The 12,674-nt window shown below is 42.5% G+C and overlaps 1 protein-coding gene across 1 annotated transcript in view; it reads right to left on the bottom strand.

The window, feature by feature from the left end:
* The window catches only part of cfbl (complement factor b, like), a 34,650-nt gene extending 22,193 nt beyond the window's left edge, over positions 1-12,457 (bottom strand). Inside the window, exons 1-4 of the mRNA XM_041226575.1 lie at positions 12,353-12,457; positions 2,992-3,210; positions 2,327-2,512; positions 1,929-2,102 (exon numbers count right to left, since the gene is read on the bottom strand). Of these exons, the coding sequence (XP_041082509.1) occupies positions 1,929-2,102; positions 2,327-2,512; positions 2,992-3,210; positions 12,353-12,410 (637 nt within the window). The 5' untranslated portion in view covers positions 12,411-12,457. The remainder of the gene's footprint in view (positions 1-1,928; positions 2,103-2,326; positions 2,513-2,991; positions 3,211-12,352) is intronic.
* Positions 12,458-12,674: the final 217 nt, after the last annotated feature.

Raw genomic sequence — 12,674 nt, 5'->3', positions numbered from 1 at the left:
TAAGTTTCCTGCCTCCTGTGAAACGCTACAGTATATATAATGTGGTGCCATTGTAGATCCCATCGCCACACTTTGAATTTGTAAATAATATTTGCTTTCAAATCTACTTAAAACTAAAGATATTTCAGGAACTGCAAATAAGTTACATTTTCTAATCTGATTTTGCAAAGAAATTGAGAAATAGGTTTTATAATGTACAGTCAGTGTGGATAGTGCTAATACCCATTCCATAATGGGAATGTGGCTTGAGTCTTAATAAGGTAATTTATTAATAGGTAATTAAGGCTCCAGCAACGAATATAAAAGCACCCACTCTCGACTAGGTGAAGAGTGTCGGAGCTGAGACAAGAGATAAGAAAACAATTGCTATATATCCAAAATGTACTTGTTTTGCGTTATTGTTTATTTGTTTGGCCAGCATGTCCTTTTGTTTTGTAAAAGTGCCCACTAAAGTCGGTTAAGATGCCGAACTGCAGTCAGGTCAAGGCCCTGGTGAGGAGGACGAGCACGCAGATGAGCTTCCCTGAGACGATTGCTAACAGTTTGTGCAGAAATTCTTCGGTTGTACAAACCCACAGTTTCATCAGCTGTCCCAGTGGCTGGTCTCAGACGATCCCGCAGGTGAAGAAGCCGGATGTGGAGGTCCTGGGCTGGCGTGGTTACACGTGGTCTGCGGTTGTCAGGCCGGTTGGACGTAGTGCCAAATTCTCTAAAACGACGTTGGAGGCGGCTTATGGTAAAGAAATGAGCATTCAATTCTCTGGCAACAGCTCTGGTGGACATTCCTGCAGTCAGCATGCCAACTGCACGCTCACTCAAAACTTAAGACATCTGTGGCATTGTGTTGTGTGACAAAACTGCACTTTTTAGAGTGGCCTTTTATTGTCCCCAGCACAAGGTGCACCTGTGTAATGATCATGCTGTTTAATCAGCTTCTTGATATGCCACACCTGTCAGGTGGATGGATTATCTTGGCAAAGGAGAAATGCTCACTAACAGGGATGTAAACAAATTTGTGCAAAAAAAATTGAGAAAAATAAGCTTTTTGTGCGTATAGAAAATTTCTGGGATCTTTTATTTCAGCTCATGAAACATGGGACCAACACTTGACGTGTTGCGTTTATATTTTTGTTCAGTGTATTTTAATAAAACGCTAAGCACAGCTATAGTGCTTCAGATTCAACCAATACCTTTTTATTGTGTTGCACTTCTTTCTGTTCTACACCTGCGCGCTACAACCACTCTGCCTCAAACTGTATTTATTTTTTAGCTTAAAATAAACTTTTTAGTTTGATACGATGAGCTGTATGATAAATATACCTTATTATTGTATGTATATGAATGAACTGTGCATGTATTTGAAAACTGGGGGAATACAGTAACAAATAAAAAAGAAAATCCACCATTAAACATGTCATTGTATTTTAGTTGCGTGGTGCTTACCATTCAAGTGGATAGACAGTGATATGGCAAACCACATTGCATCAGAAAGGAAACGTTTTAAACTTATTATTCACTGAGCAAAATAACCAAAGCTTTCTAGGTGCACCATTGCTTCAGTATTCTTTTGTGAGCTGGAAAGGAAACGTGTGCTAACAGAAGAGGAACCTTTTTCTCAACTTAAAGTTAAATATCATTAACTGTGACTAAATGACATTCCTGGTGGCTGCAGTAATTTTGCTGTAACCTCTGGATCCACAACTCAAATACAGCAGCTCTTATTACCGCCTAATCTACAAACGACTCGAGACGCTTGTTGCGGGTGATGTCAGCTGCATGGCTCAGCTATGCAGTGGAAAACCAATCTGGCTTCTCTTGAGCCATGCTGGGATTTTTTGGCTCAGCCCAGGCATGGCTCGGTTGTACAGTGGAAAAGAGTTATAAGACAGATGTAATTAGCAACTCTGTGCTCTTTGTTTTGCACTCACAATAGCAGGCTGGCTCGGTGCCGGTCCATTCGTGGTTCTCCTTACACTCCCGCTTTGCGGACCCGAACATGAAAAGACCTCTGTCGCACCGATAGGTCACCTTGTCTTCGATCCCGAACCTGTCCCCTGTCCTGTGGGAGCCGGGCGGGGTGCCGGGGTCAGGACAGTGTTCTGCTGTGTAGAGAGGGAGGGAGTGAGAGGGCAACGTCACACACAAGGTTAAAGGGGGGCCAATTAATGATGAGTATGAAGCACAGACCGGACACTCTGTCGTCCCTCCTTCCTCCCCTCTGCCCCTCACTCATAACCATTGTTACACTCTCTCCTCCCCTCCCTCTTTCACCTTTCCCTTCTTCCATCTCCCTCCAACCTCTCTCTCTCCTCCCCCTCTCACTCACAGCCATTGTCACAGATGGGATTCTCTCCACTCCACTTCCCGTTGGGCTGGCAGGTTCGAGTGGTGGACCCCCGCAGCTGGTACCCCTCAAAGCAGCTGTAGGAGGTCCTGTTCCCCACAAGGTATTCCCTCAGCATGGGCTCCACTGACCCGTGCTTCAGCCTGGAAGGGTCTGGGCAGGTGATCCCTGCGAGTCAGAGAGAGACACAGAGACAATCACTCACAAACAGCCCATGCATTCCAGGGTAGAGCTTCACTCAGTACAGTTAAATCTAGAGTCATTCATTTCACAAGGTAGTTGAATTATCCAGACCCCCACCCCGCCACACACACACACACACCCTGCATTACAAATATTAAAGTCAAACTCAAATTAAATTCAATAAGACCTTTGCAATGGAGTTTGCAGAGTTTTTTATTGTGTTTCTGCAATGATGAATTGAAACATAGCCACGTCAGCCCTAGCTATTGACTTGATGTGGTAAATTCAGAGAGACTCAATAAAACTCAAGGGAAATTCAATGACAAACATTTCAATGTTTTCAAACAGAAGGGCTTCCCATAAAGCATTTGTCATCGAGTTTGCTGGGTTGCAGAGTTACTGAAAGAAACGCATTAAACTCAATGGCAAATCGCGGCTACAGCGACGGTTCCCCCGGGACTCACACTTGCAGACCACCTCCCTGGCCGTGCCCCCCGTCGGTGTCTTCAGGGGGCTCCAGCGCCCATAGCGATTGCACTTCTGGCTCTGCACGGGATAAGGGTACATGTCCTGGGGGCAGGTGTACTTCACCACATGGCTGCGGCTCACTCCGGTCGGCCAGTAGCTGCCCCCATTAATCTTGATGGAGTCCATAGCGCAGTCAACAGTCCTAAGACGAGGGTCTGAGAGAAACACAGGCACACAATTAGAGACACAGAATTGGTCACAGGTTGTTTGTAGATATGTGGGAAAAATAATATTTTTCGTTTGTTTCATGGAAACTAGGCTTGTTTCGAATTTATCCTACATGAATTATTCCATGTCTTTTCATATAAATATAAATATAAAAGTCTGTTTGTACTTTGGAACCCTCTGGCTCTGTCTCTCTCAATGTATTGTCAAGCATATTTTTTGGTTGTTGTCAGAGTAACAGTCACAACTTTCTGTCTGTTTGACGCTGACAATGGCGGTGTTGCCTATGAGTGTACGTGGCAAATGTGAACCGTATTAGGGACTGCTGTGTTCACAGTAGAGCAAAAAACAGATCAAAACCATCACAGAGCTTCCTCTGGAGCAGGACACTTTCAGCAGCGCTGGACCTGGGCTGGACCTGGCTGCATTTACATGACAAAAAAAGACATCTCAGTCTGCTTAAAAGTGGCTAGTGTAAACTGGGTAAAAGTCCCCCTGTTCACCTGAAGGTGTGTGCCTGCCCTCACTACCAGAGGAAAGGTAAACTACCTGTCTCCTGTAAGGCTTGTTGCTACATGTGTATAATGATAATGTTAAGAATAATGTGTCTAACTGTTGAATATTAGAATCAATAAAGATAACTATGTTCAACTTTTAAACATAAATTGGACATGAATCATTATAAACCAGTGCTGTCCAAAAACAGGTGATTGATGGTATATAAGGGGGCATAGTGAGGTGATCTGTTCCTTTGTTATGGTTAACGCTAACCCAGAAGGAGAGCCGTGTTAAAATATATCGTGAGTGTTTGTTTATTTTGCCGTGTCTAATACTTTGTTTTTTTGTGATTTATTAGAGAGCTAAACACGAGCCAGGAGCTGTCACTTAAGGGCAGCACGAATCCTGACAACCCGGCACCTTTCTTCAGATATTGAATTGTATTTCACCACTTGCACTGAAACCACTCACTAGGGACTTGTGATTGTGTGTGTATTTGTCAGTGATAAGTAACTGTGTTATTATTTGGGACCTCAACCCGTGCTTTAGAACAGTGCAATACACATTCATGTGTATTGCCTGGGATTATTATTTGTGGTCACCAGACCAGGATTAAAAATAAACACCCTTGTACCTGGATCATTGCTCACCATATCACTCCTGCACCTGCACACTGCAAACCGCTTTGCCACAGTTCCCAACCTTTTTCAATGTAGGGACCACCTTGGTGTTTTGATTTTCCCCACTTGCTGTAGACATTTTCACAACAGCATTTTGAAACTAATTTGTAGGCTTATATGCATAAATACATTTAGAAAGTAAAGTATTTATATAAAGTACCTAACTTAATGAGATCCTTGGATTGAAAATTTCCTACCAGTTCATCAAGGAATATTGCCATTTTATAATATAATAATCTTTATTTTTAACATAGCGCCTTTCAGAATAAAAAGGGCGGCCAAGTGTTTCACATGAATAAAAACACTGACAAATATTAATAAGAGAATGCAAGAAAAGCAGGAAAAACTAAAGAAACACATAGAACAGTAAAACAAGGCAGAGAATAAAAGAACATAAAACGCTACATTATAAAAGTGTGTTTTTAATCTCGTTTTAAAAGCAGTGACACTTGGTGCTTTCCTTACAGAGCTAGGCAAATCATTCCAGAGTATTGGACCCAATAAAACTGAATGCTCTGCCACCTGTGTTTTTTGTTTTGTGTAATTTGTGGGACAGTAAGCAACCTGGAATTCTGTGATCTTAGTGGCATCTAGGAATATATGGTATTGAAAGACCATTTCAATATGATGGTGCAAGGTCATTTAATGCCTTATAAGTTAAGAGCAACACCTTAAAATCTATCTTGAATCTGACTGGAAGCCAGCACAGGAGTAATGTGATCTCATCTCTTAGTCCAGGTTAAAATTCTAGCGGCAGAATTTTGTAAAAGCTGCAGTCAAGACATAACACGGCTATGAGTACCAAAGAAAAGGGCATTACAATAATCAATTCTAGAAGATACAAAATCATGCATCAATCTCTCTGCATCTGAGTGGGAACGAATACTTCTCAATTTGATGATATTTCTTAGATGATAAAAATACATTTCAGCAATAGTCCTGATGTGTGTCTCAAAGACTTGGGTCTATTATCACACCCACATTTCTCATTTCACCTGCAAGTTCATAAGAAAAGCCACCAGTGAGTAAATCCGATATATTACATTGTTGTTTCTGAGATCCCAGAATCATCACTTCTGGTTTATCATTTAAAAGATTTCAAGCATCCCTTTACATGCCAGCAAAGACAGGTGCTCAAAATATTTACAGTTGAGGTGTTACCCTGTTTCAGGGATAAATATAGCTGTGTGTTATCAGTGTAACAATGGAAATTATAGGCAGCATATACAAAGTAAACAGAGGGGCCAAGAGTAGAGCCCTGTGGGATCCCGCCTGCAACCTTTGACAAAAAGAGTCTCCTCCTCTATTTTAACAAATTACAACCTAGTCAAGAGATAGGATCGAATCCAAGAGAGAACACAACCTGACAGTCCCACTAGATTTTCAAGACGATCAATTAAAACAAAATGATCCCTAGTGTCAAATGCAGCATTGAAGGTTGTTGAAGGCAGCTACTGTTTCTTTTGCTCAAAAAAGTATTTTTTTTCCCATTGGGTTCTTTTTTGCATGTTTAAGTTTCATTTCACAAACCCATTCCTTTTGGCATATAATCTTGTGAGATTTAAAAAATATAGCCTCTTTTTGTTTCACAATAACTTATTTGATATATGCAGCTAACCTCTCTAAAATGCATAATATGGAAATAATAGGGATATCTCTATCCCTGGCAACACTGTAGCACATAATTTATATTGTTGAAATGAAAAGTACTAAAACTGGTTTTAATGTTTTTTTTTTTTTTTTTTTTTTTTTTAAAATTTAGTCATTACAACCGAGTTAGGAATATTCAATGCAATGCGTCACTTTTATGCGGAGTGTAAAGGCTGGGACAACCAGATTACGTTTTAGATTTTTTTCCTGAGCAGTGAAAACAAATCATCACAGATTAGAAAGATATGTGTTTACGTGAATGCTAGTAGATTTGTTTAATAATGCTGTTTAAAAAAAGAAGTCTGTAATTTTGACAAGTGTGCTTCATAATGTGTAACAGTTATTTATTTAGTATTTATTTCACATCAGAAAGCTTTTTTAGTTAATGCCTGTGTGATGAGTCAAAGGGATTTCGGTCTGTGATTCAGCCTCCCGACAGTAGATGGCATCAAACCAACTCAGGACTTCCCTTACCAAGATCTCGTGACCATGGCAAAAGTCATCTTTTTGAGGGGCGGCACCTTGGTGAGGGGCGGAAGTACGAGTATGTAAATTCCAGCCATTGGAGTCAAGTGAAGGAGAAGGACACTTGTCAGTTGGGGATTGGTGTTCCACTGACTACAGAGGCAGGACATTACATACTAAAGGGAACGTACTACTGTGTTCGGGGTTGGTCCGAAAGTAAAATAGGCGGAGTAACGGGTGGAGGGAGAGACTAGTTTGGCACAGCGGGATTTTTTGAAAACACTAACATTTCTTTTGTCTTTTTTTGTTTATGTATGGTTCGCCACGAAAACGATTAAAGACGAGTTCTCACGGTCTGTTTTGGATTTCACCCCTGCACTCCTTCCCTCACACCATTTTGTTTTCTTTTGTTATTTAATTATTTTGTTGTGTATAGATAATAAAAATACATTATTTTATTTCTGTACACATAAATTACTGTCTGGACATTCCATTTAATACATTCATGCCTCACAGCTGGTTTTATGAAAATAAACATACAGACAGCATATTGTTGAAAACACAGAACTCCATCTCTACCTCCATCACCATCTCCACCTCCACCTCTATCTCCACTTCATTCACCATCTCCACCTCCACCTCCAGCTCCACCTCCATCTCCACCTCCACCTCTATCTCCACCTCCACCTCTATCTCCACCTCCATCTTCATCTCCACCTCCACCTCCATCTCCACCTCCACCTCCACCTCCACCTCCATCTCCACCTCCACCTCCATCTCCACCTCCATCATCATCTCCACCTCCACCTCTATCTCCATTTCTATCTCCACCTCCATCTTCATCTCCACCTCCATCTCCATCTCCACCTCCATCTCCATCTCCATCTTCATCTCCACCTCCACCTCCACCTCCATCTCCACCTCCACCTCCATCTCCATCTCCACCTCCACCTCTATCTCCACTTCCATCTTCATCTCCACCTCCATTTCTATCTCCACTTCCATCTTCATCTCCACCTCCATCTCCACCTCTATCTCCATCCTCCATCTCCATCCATCTCCATTTCCACCTCCACCTCCACCTCCACCTCCACCTCCACCTCTATCTCCACTTCCATCTTCATCTCCACCTCCATCTCATCTCCCACTTCCATCTCCATCTCCACTTCCATCTCCATCTCCATCTCCATCTCCATCTCCACCTCTCCACCTCCACCTCCATCTCCACCTCCATCTCCACCTCTATCTCCACTTCCATCTCCACCTCCACCTCCATCTCCACCTCCACCTCCATCTCCACCTCCACCTTCATCTCCACCTCCATCTCTATCTCCACTTCCATCTTCATCTCCACCTCCACCTCCATCTCCACCTCCATCTCCATCTCCATCTCCACCTCCACCTCCATCTCCATCTCCATCTCCACCTCCACCTCCACCTCCACCCATCTTCATCTCCACCTCCATTTCTATCTCCACTTCCATCTTCATCTCCACCTCCATCTCCATCTCCACCTCCATCTCCATCTCCACCTCCATCTCCATCTCCATCTTCCATCTCCACCTCCACCTCCATCTCCACCTCCATCTCCATCTCCACCTCCATCTCCATCTCCACCTCCACCTCCATCTCCACTTCCATCTTCATCTCCACCTCCATCTCCTCCACCTCCATCTCCATCTCCACCTCCATCTCCATCTCCATCTCCACTTCCATCTCCACCTCCACCTCCACCTCCACCTCCACCTCCATCTCCACTTCCATCTCCATCTCCACCTCCATCTCTATCTCCACTTCCATCTTCATCTCCACCTCCATCTCTATCTCCACTTCCATCTTCATCTCCACCTCCACCTCCACCTCCATCTCCATCTCCACCTCCATCTCCACCTCCACCTCCACCTCTATCTCCACCTCCACCTCTATCTCCACTTCCATCTTCATCTCCACCTCCACTCCATCTCCACCTCCACCTCCATCTCCACCTCCACCTCCATCTCCACCTCCACCTCCATCTCCACCCTCATCTTCATCTCCACCTCCATCTTCATCTCCACTTCCATCTTCATCTCCACCACCATCTCCACCTCCATCATCATCTCTACCTCCACCTCTATCTCCACTTCCATCTTCATCTCCACCTCCATCTCCACCTCCACCTCTATCTCCACTTCCATCTTCATCTCCACCTCCATCTCCACCTCCACCTCCACCTCTATCTCCACCTCCACCTCTATCTCCCCTTCCATCTTCATTTCCACCTCCATCTCCACCTCCACTTCCATCTTCATCTCCACCTCCACCTCTATCTCCACGTCCATCTTCATCTCCACCTCCATCTCCACCTCCACCTTCACCTCCATCTCCACCTCCACCTCCATCTCCACCTCCATCTCCACCTCCACCTCCATCTTCATCTCCACCTCCACCTCTATCTCCACCTCCACCTCCATCATCATCTCCACCTCCACCTTCACCTCCATCTTCATCTCCATCTATATCTCCATCTCCACCTCTACCTCTATCTCCACTTCCGTCTCCACCTCCACCTCCACCTCTATCTCTATCTCAAGCTCTATCTCTATCTCTGTCTCTAGCGCTAGCTCTAGCACTACCTCTAGTTCTAGCCCTATCACCAGCATCCATTCTAATCAGTCTAATCCTTCAATGTCCTTTGTCGGACCTGGTCCAAGATTGCAAAAAAAAATTAAAAAACTGTTATAAAGGTCACGTGTCTGCTCTGAGTGGAGAAAGCCGACAGAGCGTGTTCCCTAATCGTCTCTGATCGGAAAGAAGGCGGAACCAGCCAAGTATCTCTTCAAAAGACGGAGAAAAATGATTTGAACAGAGAAGCACAGACAGACTTGGAGAGACACAGCAGCCTGAAGAACATGCAGAGATGATGGAAGAAGTCAGTGACTACGAAAGTAGTTTAGATGCATATTTCAACGAACCCAGTGCAGAAGAAATTAATTTTTCTCAAAGTGACGAATCAGAGGAGGAAAATGAAGAAAGCGGTCATGATGAGCCAGACGTGGTGGGGTGGAGATGCACACCTCTAAGAGCAGATCGTTTTGTGATAGATAGGTGTCTGCTTTGAAAAGTATCACACACTGGATACTTACAGATAAATTTGTGACTAACATGGACATATTTGTTCTATAATTGGTTCAAATGTGTGGACTTTCTTTTGTCATTTGTATTTTGCAGTTCTCAAATAAATAGTTATAAAATTAATAAAAAATAGTTTTGGGTAATTTTTTCACTTGTTTTATTTGTTAGGGGTGTATTATTGATTTACAATAAGTTTGGAACTTGAGTGATTGCTCTAAATTCACTCTAACTCAGCAAAAACATTAATTGTGTGATTTTTTTAACAGTTTTTTTCCAATGTTCCCCTCATATAAATAGTAAAAAAAAAAAATGTTTTTGGTTGACAAAAAGGTGTAATTTTCTTTCCTCAGAGTATCACTTTGATTAGATAGTGATTTGAAACATGCTTTAAGTAAATAAAGTCACTTTAATTCAATTTGAACAGCACATGGTCTAAAGTGTTATTTTGTTCCCCAAAATGAAATAAAACCAGACCAGCCTGACAGGGACAAAATAATTGGACTGCAAAGGGTTAACTAACACCTGTGAACAATTAATCATTAAACGAAATAGAGGCGGCTATGTATGAAAAGGACTTGGGGGTTGTAGTGGATGAATCTCTTAAGCCAACTTTTTAAGCTATAAAAAAAAAAAAAGGTAAATAGAATGTTAGGTTATATAGCCAAGACAGCTGAATTCAAATCTAGAGAAGTTATATTAAAATTATACAATGCACTGGTATGACCACACCTAGAATATTGTGTACATTTCTGGACCCCTTATCATAAGAAAAACATTGAGGCATTGGAAAGAGTACTGAAGAGAGCACCCAATTAATTCCAGGATTGAAGAACATGTCATATGAAGATAGACTGAAAGAACTGAATCTGTAGAGCCTAGAAAGGAGGAGAGCCAGAGGCAACTGAATAGAGGTATTTCAAATTGTCAAGAGGTTTAAGAAAGTAACTGCTGAGAATTATTTAGCACAGGTCACAGAGAACAGAACCAGGGGCCCGGGTGGAAGCTGAAGGGCATATTCAGCACTGAGAGGAGAAGGAGCTTTTTCACAGAAAGGGTGGTGAACCATTCGAACAGGCTGCCGGACAGAGTTGTTGAAGCAGAGACTATCAGATCCTTCAAGAATAGACTAGAAGGGGCTCCCGCGTAGTGGCGTGAGGTACGTCTCGCGGAAGCGCCTTTGCTGGATGTGGACTTATAGCCTCCAGATCGCAGGTTGAATACAGATACGATGTCAGCTGGTACCATGATCCCTAAGGATCCCCCGCGGCGTGTTAACCAACGCTTGCCTGGCCGGACCATCCCTACCTAATCCTGCAGGCGTCCCCTTAGGAATCCACGGTGGCACGGGTCACGGGGGACACCAGCGGTTAATCCTGTGGACGTAAGGGCGCTCTCGGTCTGCAGTGGAGCCACCAGATGGCATCGCTGTGGATCCGCAGTGTGAAAAATGACAGATTGGCAGGAACACGTTTCAGAGGACACACATGTTCCGGCCTCCATTCCCCGAGTCCTTCAGCTAACCGCCTGGAGGAAGGGTGGTCCATTTAGCCACGGATTCCCAGAGGTTTCATTTCCCCGACTAACCTGGTTTGGGGTTTTTTGTTTTTCCTCTCCTTAGTGCTAACGGAATATCAAAGCGAGCAAGCATAGTTGGGCCGAATGGCCTTTTCTCGTTCTAGAATTTCTTATGTTCCTATATTCAATTGTTGCCTCTGGCCACATTCCCACGTGATTTTGCAGGAGGAATTTAATCCCCTCTGCCACCCAATATTCCACCCCCCCCCCCCAACAAGTGGCCTCACATGTTATCAAAGCTATTCCTTCGCAGCAGCATTAACATTCACATTGAAATAGACGGTAGGGATTTGTTTTGCTTTTTGAATCTCTTACCTGGCCTCTCTCAAGTCAAGTATGTGTAAACCCTCCTTTATATGCAATTTTAGCAGATAATCAAAAAGCAGAAACCAAGAAAGTAAAGAACACACAATCATCAAAAACATGCTGCTTGTCATCTTACCATTTCAACAACAAACGCACAAAAAGGTCAACGTGCACATGCATACACTGTGTGGATCTGAGTATTGAGATCACCTGCCTGGTGATGGTGTCTTATTACTCACTCTTTATTTATGAATCAAAATGCAATTCGCCAGATGTGGCAAGTGGATAACGTATTGAACAACATTGTAAACCACATTGTAAGTGAAATTTATGATCACTAGACTAGACTGTACCAGAATTAGATTTTAACTGCAGTTTCAGATCTGAAGACTAGACTACTAGAATGACATTGTAACTGCAGTTTAAGATCACTATACTAGACTAGACTAGAATTACTTTGTAACTGCAGTTTAAGATCACTATACTAGACTGGACTAGAATTACTTTGTAACTGCAGTTTAAGATCACTAGACTCTTCTAGAATTACACTATAACTACAGTTTGAGATCACTACACTAGACTGTACTAGAATGACATTGTAATTGCAGTTTAAGATCACTAGACTAGACTGTACTATTATATTGTATCTAGACTGTACTGGATTTACAGTTAACCCCTACAGGTAACAGCACATGTAACAGAACTTCACTGAATGGGTATATTCTGTATCAATGAAATGCTAATTTATTTATGACATCAAAAATAAAATGTTACCCATAGCCTGAATGCATAAAACAATAGTCTATATACATATATGGAAAAGAGATCAATGAAACACACTTACTTGCATCTGCACATAGAAGTAGAGTTAAAATTGTGACTATCCACGGTATAGCCAGCATTGTGAACTGTGGGACTGCAAGACTGATAAAGTCTACAAATAATCAGGCAGCATATATCCCAGTCCTTATCATTTATTAACCCAAACTCAAACAAACCGTTTTTTTTATTCTCAGAGGAACGTTACACAGAAAGATAAACAAACAGCTCAGCTAGACCTTTTTATTGATTTCCTTCCGTAATTTTATTGACTCTCCTAATGTGTGAGAGGTCTCAATAGCTATATTATTTATAAATATCTATCTATCTATATATATATAGCTCGA

Source organism: Polyodon spathula, chromosome 24, assembly GCF_017654505.1.
Source record: "Polyodon spathula isolate WHYD16114869_AA chromosome 24, ASM1765450v1, whole genome shotgun sequence".
NCBI classification, from domain to species: Eukaryota; Metazoa; Chordata; class Actinopteri; order Acipenseriformes; family Polyodontidae; genus Polyodon; species Polyodon spathula.
The sequence above is the reverse complement of the archived record's forward strand: the minus strand, read 5'-3'. Positions and strand labels throughout refer to the sequence as shown.